The sequence below is a fragment of the Maylandia zebra genome, linkage group LG10, assembly GCF_041146795.1.
Source record: "Maylandia zebra isolate NMK-2024a linkage group LG10, Mzebra_GT3a, whole genome shotgun sequence".
Lineage (NCBI taxonomy): Eukaryota > Metazoa > Chordata > Actinopteri > Cichliformes > Cichlidae > Maylandia > Maylandia zebra.
The window spans coordinates 30,624,864-30,638,572 of NC_135176.1; the positions used below are offsets into that span (position 1 = coordinate 30,624,864).

Below are 13,709 nucleotides of genomic sequence, written 5' to 3' on the forward strand. Positions count from 1 at the left end.
AAAAAAATTAAATAAAAAATTAAATTAAATTAAATTAAAAATAAGAAATTCAAGAGAGGAGAGACTGGAGGTTGGCTCCCTCACAATGGGTAAGGCCATATACAAGGAAGGTAACATATGCTTTAGCACAAAATCTGCTTCAGGGCGGAAATTAAGGGAATAAAAAGAAAATGAAGGTGCTGCCTCTTGATGTTTTCACTGCTATTTGATAGCAGGGGGTTATTTCATGGAAATTTACCTTTTCCTTGGAAGGCAGTTAAGTTTTGGCAGTTTCAAAAAAGTGAAATGGTGCTTTCCTTCACCCTCACACCCAATTTCTAACCATACCACTGGAGCTCTTGTTGCTATGATACCTCTCCAACATAAATGCCACCTGACAAAAAGAAGTTATTGTGCCATGAAACAGATGGCAGCTAATGCTGGCGTTAGTGCACAACTCGTGAGAGTTGCTTGGAGGTCTTCTTTTATCCTTTATAACTCTAAATGGAAAAATTTCACAGTGTTAATAGTCCATAAGCTATTTTGATGTCATATGCTGTTTAGTGATTAGATTAGGGTGGACCATTGCAATTTATCAGTTTTCCTGACAATGCTGGAATGAGAATACTGAGCCTGGAATGAGATTATATTTGTTCTATCTACTATAAAAGGCAGAATTAAAAATGAAACTGGTGAATGATGAGGCTCTGTCATATCTTGTAGTGCCTCATAGCAAAATGTTATCCCAATATCATTACTCAAAAAAGTAATTATTACATATATTACACAGAACACTTGTTTTAAAAGTAATACATTTGGGTATTTAATTACTCTCAGGATAAGCTAATTCTTTATACTATTCACTAAATTACTTACTCTGTAAAATGACCTCAACAAACTGCCTTATAATTACCATTTAACAATATAAACCTATAGGCTATGTTCCTACACACAAGTAAAAATCCTTATTCTAATGAGGACACATATATGATTTTTCTCAGTTTCTGTATTACACAAAACCGACAGCACAAAGCAAAGATGAAAACTAGCACAAAGAGACTTCAAAGCGATCACCACAGTGATTCTACTATAGAAACATGAACAGGTAGAAATGGAGCCTGCAGCCTGACTGCTCATCAGTTTGTTACTTGTTGAAGTTAAGTGTCTGGCTGTTGGGCTTCACTCAGCATTCACTCAGCTTTGTCACTCTGGGTTCTTGGCTAGCTTAGCATGCTTTCTAGCTACCTTAGCATGTTTGTGATGGTGCTTACAGGGAACAGAAGTTGTGTAACTCTAACTGTTGTGCAACTGTTTGCATTCTCTTCTTTTTGTGCAATTAAAATAAAAGTAATGTTGATCTCCACGCTGTCCAGCACTTAAGTCTAACATCACTTCTGGGTCCAAACTCCTCTTCAATTCCCAAACTCAAACACTACGCGATCACTGAGACAGAAAAAAAAAACAAAAAACCTCTGAATTCTTTCATCTTTAATATATTGATCACTGCGGTTGCTCTACCAAGTGTAACAATAAAGTTTTAACATCCAGGCATCCATGAAAATTTATGAAGTTTAACGATTTAGCTTATTAGTTTCCATCTAAAGATGATATACAACTTCTGACTGAGGGATTTGTGAAAACTAAAACGTACAGCTCTGCTATCACTTTGGACATAAATGAAGACAGAAAACTAAGCAACAGTGATGTTTGTAGGGTTACTGAAGTTAGGCTAGCTAATAATAAGGGTGTGTAAAGTGGTGGCGAGTTAGGATAATATAATAAACACATTAGCATAGTGAAGCTAGAGGATGAATGCTAACTTTTTTGAGCTATGATTAAATGCAATTGCATGGTTCGCATGGCAGGAAAAAGATGCTGAAAACACACCAAATTTCAGTCAGGAGAACTGAAATAGTCCATCCACAATACATTAATATACTGCTGCATGGTTTGAATTACATGCTATGAAAAACTCCTGATCCTCAGCTTCATGTATCCATTCAAATCCTTGCTAGCCTCAGAATGATTCCTTTCTGACCAGTTCAAATATTTAAAGTCTGGCAAACCATGAGCAGATGGGCTGTAGTTACTTTGTAGAAGTAACTAAAAACTGGGCTTTAAAACGTACTTCAAATTGATAGTGATGATAATAAAAACCCAGAGAGGCCAACAGTGATCACTGACTACTTTTAGGGCCTTGTTCAGATTAAATAGAACAAGATACAAGCGTTAAAACACGTTAAAAAGACAACATCCTTAATCCCTAATGAATGCAGTGTAGTTTGGCCCCAGAAGCAGGGATTTTACGTCTTCATTTAACAACTGGATTTTCCTCCTCTGATACACAAACTGAAATCAGATGATTGTAGCCCAAGTGCAAGAACCAATAAGTGGGATTGAAAGGCAAGCAGGCTCACAATTCCAAGGAACTGGACTACTGGGAACTACTTGTTCTTTGCTGGATTTCAATTATATGACCACGAATTCTTTTACCTTTTACTTCTAGTTTCTTCAAATTATATACATATATAAAATATGAGCTTACCACTCATATTTGAAAACTGGTCAACGCAAAAGTGACTTGGAAGACTGTAAACAACTACAAACATCTGCAGCAGACTGATAAGAGAGCGATAATCTCATGTGGAAAATAAGGCTGAGGGAGATCCTTTAATGATTGCATTAATATAAACTGGGGGTCATTTCTATAATTACAACATGTGTAATCTTACACACCTTGCAGGCAAACTTCAAAGTGTTAAAAATAACTGCCTCCTCATGTTTTAATTTGCCTCAGGATAACTGTTACAAGAAATGCTGGTACAGACTGAAGTAACCACATTAGTATGACTGCAGGCTCTGTAGCTGCCGTTAAGCATAGAGAGGTAACTCGGCATCAACAGAACTCACCTGGAGGGTTTCATACCATCTGTTTGTGAGTGTGTATTTTATACCTTCATGCAGACTGATTGGCTACTATTTGGTGAATGAGAATTAGATCCCCTTGTATTTCCTATCAATTTTCAAAACAGGAAGCCGAAAAAAAAAAGCTATAAGGATGAGTTAACTTTGCCTTTCTACGCATCTTAAATTCATACTTGTGCTATATACAACCTCATTAAACCGGCTAAAAACCCTTAAAGTAGCTCAACCTAATTTTTGCAAACTGCTACCAAAAATAGTTTCAGTTTTTAGATAATTGTTATGATTATTTTTAAATGTGTATTATTACTAAAATTATCATTGTTAACCAACAAGTGGACAGAGCTGAACTGTTTTATTCCTTCATTCAGATGAAAATTGGTGATCGGAGAATAACTTCCACATCCTTTCCTCCCACTCAACAAAATCATAAATTATGTATGTGTGTGTTGTTGTAGCCTATGACCCAAACGTGATGGGAAGGATTTGAACATCATTTTAACCTTGTTCAATAATTGCTTTTTTAATTTTACCACACTTAAGTTGGTGAATAAAAAAAGAATATAAAATGAGCAAACCTTGCGTGGGGAGTTTGATGTGAACAGGTATCACACACCCCGGACTGTGATTTGACTCACACTTTTCATTTTTTATTCATTTATTTTGTTTGTGCCTTCTTTAGGAACACTTTCTCTTATTTTTAAGTGCCATGTTTACCACACAAATCCTCAAACTTACTTTATACTCACTTTAACAATAATCAATTGACATTCATCCATACACATGCGATTACAAAACACCTGACGTGGGTATCATTGATTCATCCTCCATTTTTAGTTTGAGTTATTTTTGAGCTTCATAAAATTAATGTGTGGACCAGAAATTAATAACTACCTTATAAGTCTGAACCACACTTACTTCAGACTAAATGACTTTTCCTCTTCCTCCTCTCCATATATATTTTTTTGTATACGAGGGTTTAAAGCTTGACACCGTTTCGTGTGTGCACAGAATCGGTCCAGGATTACTCTCTTTGACATTGTAACACTACTCAACCAGAAACCTGAAGCAACTGAAGTTCACTTTGGCCTCATGCCTCTTAAGCCTTAATTGCTGCCAAACTCATTTCTTATCAAATGACAGTAGTGGTTAGAAGGAACGTCAGAGCAGACGGTCTGCAGAGGTTAAAACCCTTCCCCGTGGCTGTGTAATGTTTTCCCATCAATCCTGATGACATGAGCGCTCACACCCATCCCATTTTTTTCCCTTCACAAAACTAAATTTTTTTGCTTCCCACCTGTCAGGTTGTGTGAGGGGAATGATATAGGACACATTTAAGGTCTTAGCTATTCTATGTTTTGTATGTATCTATTACATATTTTACTTCAAAGTTTACTTCACTGGATTGTTATAAGTCAATTTAAAATTAAAAACCAATTTACAAGGGCTTCTAAGAGACAGTCTTAATGTACTGCTTCACTTATTCAAAAAAAAATATCTTATCATATCTTTTTTTCTGAATAGCTGTATCACAACAAAACACCAGTATGGTTTTTATTGTTTAGCCATATGTTTTGGAACACAACTTCAACATGTATCAAAACAAATGGATACTGATCCATCAATAGCTTTATACACAATGGAGTTTGTACAGCTGCGCATCTGTAACATTGATTAGCCAGACTACACCAAAAATAAATAAATAAATAATAAAACCACAGGGCCTTGACAGAGGACCTCGTGGAGTGTCTTGTGGGTAGCTTGACCCTGAAAATGGAGTGATTTCAGTTTCTGTTTGCTTTTTGGATGTTCAGCTGCTCTGGCTTCTTAGGTTACAAGGAAACAGCGCAATCACAAATATGTGTGTTGCATTATTTATGAGGACATCTTGATTTTGTTTGAAAAAACATGTTCCTGCCAAACTGAAATTAGGACTACTGATGATTTTGAATGGTTCTAATTATGTGTCATCTTTTGGAAAACTCGAAGGCTTGAAATCCACTCAACATTTAATTTACCTATACAAATATTTGAGCACAATAACACTTTTGATTGAAATGACTTAAGCGTCCAGAAACGTGAACATTGAAATCGTTATTGTTTCCACTCCACTTGGCAGCAGCAGGAGGAGGGTTTAGTCTCGGAGCTCTGATGGGTGATAACCTTTAAATGAGTCTGAGGCAGCAGAACATCTCATTACCGTGGAGACGAGAGGTAAACACATCCTTCGACGAAGGACCGTGACAAAGAGCGCTAATTAACAAGGAGTTAAACACTTTAAAAGGCCTGATGAAAGAGTGAGAGGAAACACACAGAAATGCATACACAGACACACACACAGACACCTTAATCTATGCGATGATAAGCAGAACACATTTACCGCAAATAGCTGTTGAAGAAACATTCAAAGCCAAATGTATACTGCTAATCCTATGCCAATTATAAGTTTAAATGAAGACATTCTATAAGAATGTAATCACAATCATGTGTTAACCTTATGTTGTACGGGTGAACAGATGTTCATTAGGAACAGGAACTATTCGGTATTTGCTGGGAACTACATCAATGCATAACTGAGGTAGAGTTATGACAGTAGAACAAATACCAAAACACTGTTTGGTTGATCTTTAAGATGGAGTGTCTTGCTCAAGGAAGCTGCTTTGCAGCCTTAAAATCTTCAGGATATTATCTGAGAAATATGTGAAAACATAACATTTCAGACAGTTGAGGGATATCGTGATCTCTAACCATCTCATCTAACCAGCATCTTTATCATCTGCTTTATCATCTTTATCATCTGGCCTTTCAAAGAAGGCTAGTTGGTGTGCACACTCTGACCAAAAATACAGAAAAGTTATAAGAAAGTATCTGTTACATATAGTCTAGAAAAAGGAACTGGGGACAACATCTCGACTCGATACTCCCATTCATGTGTTAAAAAAGGTGAAAGATTGTATGTAAACTCCCAAGTTCCATGTTTCATTCCCATGCAGACAAGTAAGATTGAGGGTAGGCTTTTTACCAGATTAGCAACTTTTACAGACATCTTTTCATAGACAGATTTTTCTCTTCAGTTCTAGAAATATTTCCGGGTTTTCTATTATTTTTTCCATGTGGCACCAGGCAGGTTTCTAGAGCTTTTTTTCTCTAAAAGAAAATGAAACCTTCATTAAAATACTGCATTTACTGCACGTGTGAGAAATATGTAAGAAACAAAGTCAGAAAGAGGGCAAATCCTTTCCCACAGCACGGTATATCGGGCTTTTACAGCTTAGTGTTCTTTGTAACCTTTCAGAGTTTAGAGAAGCTCTCACTACCTTTGTCACTGAAGTCATCCACCAGTATGACCTCTGTGATGAGCTGCGGGGGAGAGCGGTTGAGCACACTGTGAACAGTCCTTAGCAGAGATGACCAGCCCTCATTGTGGAAAGGGATGATGATACTGGTGTTGGGAAGCTTTTCTGCATACAGCTTCTGTCTGCAGCTAGACACACACACACACGTACACAGACAAAATAGAAATAGATGTAGCACACTTGCAAATACATATATAAACACAGCGTATTCAAGAAAGGACAAGAGCATCTTATTCATATCCTGCATACTGCCTGGAATCATTCTGTTTTTTGTTTTTCTTTTTCTTGCACACTTGTCTCTTCAGTACATCTCAGGTCACAAAGAACATGTATATATATCAGCACTCAAATGAATGTGTATGGGCATGGTGAGCAGATGGCAGCTCTACTCATTTCACTGAAATACAGGTGCAATTTTCTCTGAAAGCTCAACTCAATTCCCTTTCTATCATCTGCTATTACAGAGACAATTGCATTTGTTCACCTCTTAGTAAGAAGAAAACAAAGAACAGCAGAAAACAATTTCAAGGACTGCTTTCCAATACACTCCGGACATAGTAGTGGTGGACAAGCAGACGAAGACGACCACAGTGATAGACGTAGCAATACCGAAAAACAGCAACATCAGGAAGAAGGAACACAAAAAGCTGGAAAAGTACCAAGGGCTCAGAGAAGAGCTCGAGAAGATGTGGAGGGCGAAGGTAACAGTGGTCCCAGTGGTATCAAAGCACTCTATGGAGTGACCGCAAAGCTAGACGAGTGGCTCCAGCAGATCCCAGGAACAACATCCGAGACCTCTTTTATGGTTGAATGTCCCTTAGTAAGGAGGCAAGTTTTGTCCAAAACCCGACATTTTTGCTAGCCATCAACAAGCTGGCATAATTCTGTCTGAATATTTGGCCACTCTTCTTTTCAGAATTGGTAGATTATTTAAATTTGAGGTTGGAGCTTTGAGAAGAGCATTCTAGAAGTGTAATGCTAGCCTGCAAGAATTTGAAGGCAGTCATTTATTATTCCATTTATGCAATGTACCAGCACTACTGGGTGACAATTTGCAGAGTTCTGGAAGTCTTCCCAGACATAGTGACACATCCACATAACCTGCAACCTGTACTCATCAGTTGTTTGAACTGATGAGCTTGGAATCAGCAGTTGTTTAAAAATGTCTTGAAAAGACCTTCCAACCTCATGTAAATTCACAATTCTCCTTCTTAGATCTTCACTGAGTTCCTTTCGCTTTCTCATTGTTCGAAGTATTAGTCAATCCAGTGAGAACTATCAAACAAGTCCTTATCATGCTTTCAAAGACAAATTAGTTTTTATGGTCATGATCATGATCACTAAGGGGATGTTAATAGGCTTTGGCCTTATCAAAAACACTAGAACTTTCAGCACTATTTAATTAAACATTGAAGTGAAATAAAAGTGTCTAAATTATTTTACATTTAACAGAAAAATGAGACATCAGTCTATATTGTTACAAAACTAATCTTAATTTTGAGTTTTTCTTTTGGAATACTTTAACTGCTGAGTTTAACAGGTTTTAGTCTTTGAAAGAAAAGGGAAACAAAAGACCTAAAGTCATATCATGTGGAACACACAGTATGAATAGGGAAAAACAAGGCTGTGTTCCACTGCCTGTCAGTAATTTTACCAGCCTTGTTTAGTCAGTGAAACAGAAGCATTAAGAACTAGAAACCTTTCCTTTAACATACCAAGCAGTGACTGTGCAAGTACAATAGTTAGGCACTGTGACAGGAACGCTTTAAGTTAGTTACATCTAATAGATTGTGATGAAGCCGGAGCCTCACAAAAGTGACCGGCTGAGCGAATCTGACTATATTCACATGTTTATTTTGTGTTCTTCTTCTTTTTTTTGACAGAGGAACTTCAAAGTAAATTTCATGTCTCTACTGTTAAACTTCATCCATCCAATAAGAGCTTCTTTCATCAGCTCAGATTTACAAACATCGAAAATTTGGTCTGCCGTTGGTCTTCAGGAGGTATTGTGGACTTTACATCAGAGATTGTAGTGTTATATTCATTTTTTCACATTTACTTTCATAATGTTTTAAAAGTGCAACCATCATTTTAGATCAATTGTTTTTGAAGCTTTTTGGTTAAAGCCAATGATCTAATCTTTAATTGAGAGTTGCATAAAAAAAGGTTACAAATTTGTTCTCATCATGTATATTTACATGGTTGTCATGTGTTCCAAGGTAGTCATGTGATCAAAGAGAATAAACTGGAGCTAGGATGACAGCTTTGTGACATTTTCTAAAGCAAAGACCTTCAGATATGCTGCTAAATACATACTTAATTACTCGTGTCAAGAATGTCACCGACACGTTCCTCCTGTATCAGGGACAGTTGAACTTAGAGCAGTTATCAGCTGGCAACATGTGCTCTGACGATGGGCTGCAGCTTCCATCTTGTGCATTAGCATCGCAGCAAGAGGCAGGACCCCTGCAGAGGTGTTAATCATAAGAGGACAGTTATATTCCTGCTCTGACAGAGAGAAAGTGTAAGTGTGTAGTGAACTGTGTCAGTCGATCAATGTCTGTGTTGAACATCAGCCTGCGTGTTATTCATTCAAATAAGAACACTGGGAGACAGGCAGGCTGACTGATCGACAGGCAGCTGGCCGACGAATCTTAACAAACCTTGTCCAATTCCACAAGGGGAAGGAGTAAGTGTGTGCTTCAATTAAATCTTTTCAGTGTGCAGAAATCGAATGTGTCAGTCTCAGGTCTGGGACTGGGTGACTCTGGGGCAGTGACAACATGCCAATCACTAAGAGGCAGATGGTGCCTATAGGGCAGACCAGGTGGAGGGGTTGGGTACAGGTGTGTCTGTCTGATTGGTCACACAGGAGTGATGAATGATGGCAGCCAGTTGGAGCAGCACCAGTAATCAATGACACTCCTTCATTTAAGATATTACCATGCTAATAATTCAATTACAGCCCCACGAAACCAAGATGACTGCAGCAGCTGTCATGTAAACACCTGAAGTTTTTATGACCTTCCTAAATCTAAACACACTTCAAACATAGTGATTTCAAATCGGAAGAGAGTGTTCATAGGTATGAAAGTAACTGTGAATAGTATCAGACTAAATGTGGTCGCTCAGAATACAGAATAAGTACCTGTGTAAGGTGTACCTTTACTCGTTCTTTCTTTGTGTAGATCCACACCAGTTGGATTTGGAAATAAAGTGCATACTTGCATAAGAAATTAGCTTACTATGCGGGGATGTTTTGTGATGATAGATTCACGTTTAGTATAAGCAGGAAAACACAGGTCATCACAAGAGATGTGGCAGGTCAAGGAAAGAACGGCTTCTACAAACACTAAAAGAAAGAAACAGTCCTTGTGGAAAGCAGCTTTGAAAGCTTCCTTTCAAAGCTGCTTTCCACATGAAGGAGGAGGAAGGGTCAAGAGTCAGTGGAAAGTTCTCGTCAGGTAAAAGCAAAGCTGTGATTAAAGGTCTTTCACAATGCCAGTCTATGCTTGAAGGAAGCACACAGTTCACAGGAGTCTGGACAGGTTCTTGTTTCTTTCTCTCTCTTTTTTTAAATTCCACTTTTTTCTTGGTGTACCAAAGCCCCAGAAGTAATCCCTGACAAACACTAAACCAAACATGCTCCCTGTGACCTGCTGTTCCTGAGAAGATGAATTGATTCTTTGGGCTTTATTAAATAGGTCAAAATGTTGGCTTCTTATAAACACTTCTGGCGAGACACCAGTTCAAATAATCCATGCAGTGGCATCTGTCATATCTAATCGTAGACATGCATGTCAGTAACACATAATCATTTTCAGGCTCCTCTTGGACTTGAAGGCATTATAAAAATGGAGGAAAAAACACATTATGTTCAAAATTGTTCTTCATTTTCCAAAGTTTCATTGTAGATTTGATACAAGAGGCCCACAAGGTGAGTAATGAGGGCACACATGCTGATTTAACTCTGAACAATTTAGCCTTCAATTCTAAAAGAAAATATTGCTTGCTTTTGCTTATTTTCAGAACCCAGTCTAAAAGAAATGGACATTCATGGAAAAACAACATTTGAATGGAGAGGATGACTACATCAGAAATCCAAAGTATTCAATAAAAACTCAGAAGATTCGATTTCTGGCTTTGGAGTGCATCCATTTACCTGAAGTGCACACAGACACACACAGACACGCAACTCACTTTTCATGGCGGATGTCAGGGAGAGAGCGGTTGAGAGAGATTCGGTCGCTGACATAAATGTTGAAGCCGTTTTCCCTGTAGGCTTGGTCGACTCTGTCATTTTCTGTCAGAGGGAACGGCTTCCCCTGCTCACCATTACCTATCAAACACACATGTATAGGTCAACAAATAAAGAGAAGAAAAAATAACACATTAATTAAAAACGAAAACACCACAAACACAGAAGAGAAGTCCAACTCGGTACCTCGAACATGAAACCTCTCAAACAGTTAGCAACCAATTCAGCACATACCTGTCACTCAAAGTGTCCATGTCCAAGTCATAACTTTTCATTTTAAAGGATAAGTTGTTTTTTTTAACCTCCTAAGACCCGAACTCTTCCACGGCATGCACTTTTAATTTCTCTTTGATATTTGGGCTGCTTGGGACCTGATGAATGTAAAAACAAAGCATTACCAGATTTTTTTTTTTACCTAATTTTTGTTTCTAAGAAAAATGAGAGCTACATATGAGGATATTCGTTTAAAATTTCGATAGAACAGTAGCAGTATAATGTCCTCGTAAGTGGATATCAGGCCCTTGTAGAGCAAAATTGAGTATTTTGGTCTAAATAACCCAAAATGTGATGTCCACATATGTGGACGCCAGGTCCTAGGAGGTTAAAATATCATGCACAGTTGACATAAAAAGGGGAGATTTTTTCTAACAATCAAAATCACCTTTTATAAGATCTAACTAGGCTGTAAACATGTTTATTTCTGCTTTCAAGTTCAGCATTTTAATATATGGTTCTCTAAGACTGGACTTACTTTTGCAGCTAGCCTCAAGTGGTCGTTTAAGTACTTCCAAAATTTAAGTTGTCAAGGTTTATATTTGAAGAATATACATCACTATAGGATTGAGATCTATAAGGTCTATTTATTAATATATATGAGGTACGCAACTCTGAAAGATATTCTTAATAGATAACCAGAACTGTGTTGTTTCTTTGGCTTTAAAGGAGGTTTTTTTCCCTGTTTCTTGGTTATTCAAATCATTTGAATAACAAACATATATGTATATATACACACACACACTTGTATTTTTTTTTCAACACTTGATTTTCCAGCTTGTAACAATAATGTCTGTCTATGTCAGTGTTATCATTTATGTTGTTGAACAACTAGGACAAACAAGTATATATTTGTGTATTAAAGAAAGTAGATTAATATCAGACATGAAGGTAAAATCAAAGTGTTTAACACTTTACAAAGTATTAAAACTTGAACTAAATTTTTAATATTGATGGGAAGACAGCAAGATGTGCTAAAGCTTAAGCCCACACAAAGAACCTAGCAGCTACATTTAAAAAATGATTTGGTACAAGTGAATTCAGAATTACAGTCATCAAAATATAAATAAATGGTAAGCATAATCATTGCATTCGTCTTAGCCTGAAATATACTCAAACCAGGCTCAGCAATCCTGCATAATTAAAAAAACAAAAAACAAACCAAAAACACACATGAGAAATATTCTGCAGTGTCTATTCGTATCTTTCTGCAGAAAATACTTTCTTGCATTTTGGGGACTAAAGTGGCAGAACTACCTAAATAAAACTGTAGAAATTATCTGCCATCCAAACATAAAGAAATGTACAGTATTTTCTGAATGTCATCTGTACAGCAGTGATAAGGTTTACTATATCATATTCACCATATTATATGCCCAAGGCATAATGTTTGCAAAGTAAACAAAAGAAGAAAGAACATCGGCACAAAAGTCAAACAGGAAAAAAAAATACAGATTCAGCCTCAGAAAGCATCATATTCAGCAGAAATCCACTGAGATCCAACAGTATCTACAGTCATATTGCATTAGGCTTTCCATCTACTCCTCATCAAGTTTGAAAAAATAGTTTTAGCTAAAGTTGTTTGGAGAGCAAGGAGTTTGGATTGCTTCAATTCAATTTAAATTCATTTAAATTCAATTAAATGGTAGAAATGGGGATGACATTTGTTCTGTTGCACCTAATTAATGAGTGGCTAATTATTCATACTGATGATGTTAGCACCTTGAGTGAAGTGAGTGAAGAAGCACGTAGCCGACATTTATTCAGCATAACTTGGGTCTGCAAAGAAAAATGCAACTCTAACTTGCTGAATCATTTCCAGACGTGGACACTCTCCTCATATTTCATTGTTTATAATTTAAAGAATTTCCAAAGTATGAGAAAAATGCATATTTTCGCCTTGTGTGTTCCCACGTAATAGTCTTCAATTTGAATATAATTAGTTCATGGCTGTTGTGTTAACAAGGTGCAACAAGCTGTCAATATCGGCTAATCAGTTAATTGTTTAGAGTATGACACATCAAGTGTTTGTACAGTAACTATATAATACATATATTCAGCACATAGTTCAGATGTTTGACATGAACACATACTTGTGTGCCTAATCGTATTCTGTAATCTTTATCAATGCACAAACATTGTGAAGCTTAAGCTCATATCAAAAGTGCATCAAATTACACTGTGCTGCTTGTTTCATTAGCCACTTATCAATGCTCTCCACAAAAATATACACACAGGCGCACAGACGCTCTATAGTCAGAGAAGAGCAACAAATTAAACTGAACTGCCTTGTTCCATTAGGCAGAAATGATCTGTCTATATTCCTGAAGGTAACAACTGTGGAAAATAACTCCTCACTTTAATGGCTCATTTCAGCGATAAACCCTCTTCTACCTAGTTCTGTACTTTTCCCGGTTATTAGAAAGATCTTTGAAATTGGGATTTCTAGCCTTCCTCAGGCAAATACAAACCACACAGAGACAAATTATTTTTTAATATTTTTTGGGGGGTTGTTTTGTGTGGTCTTTCTGGCATCAGATTTATCGTTTTCATTACTTTCATTATGTTAGCAAATACAGTCACTCAGCTGATCATGGGTCTGCGCTAAGGAGAAGAAGCAAAAAGAAGAAATAGATGGAAGAAAATTGGAAGTGTATTATTCTCTGTTTTAATATTGGTCTTTATTTATTGAGAATTTACATATGAGCTGAAAAAAAAAAGAGCGTGAATGAGTGACTTGAATGCAATAATGTCAAGCATTGATTGCAAACACTCTGAAGGGTTTCCATTGTATAAGAAGCTTTAATGTGCCCTCCTAAATTGTGCACATATAAGAAGAGGACATTCATGGGGTTCACTAATGTTGCTTGCAGAACAAGGCACATGAAAGGTTTGAAAATCATCTGTTGGATCTCTTCTTA

The 13,709-nt window shown here is 37.0% G+C and overlaps 1 protein-coding gene across 1 annotated transcript in view; it reads right to left on the reverse strand.

Annotated features, from left to right (window-relative positions):
* LOC101481763 (polypeptide N-acetylgalactosaminyltransferase 10) overlaps positions 1 to 13,709 on the reverse strand; it is an 87,534-nt gene that overhangs the window by 48,699 nt on the left and 25,126 nt on the right. The window contains exons 3-4 of the mRNA XM_004556819.2: positions 10,458 to 10,596; positions 6,219 to 6,385 (exon numbers count right to left, since the gene is read on the reverse strand). Coding sequence (XP_004556876.1) covers positions 6,219 to 6,385; positions 10,458 to 10,596 — 306 coding nt within the window. The remainder of the gene's footprint in view (positions 1 to 6,218; positions 6,386 to 10,457; positions 10,597 to 13,709) is intronic.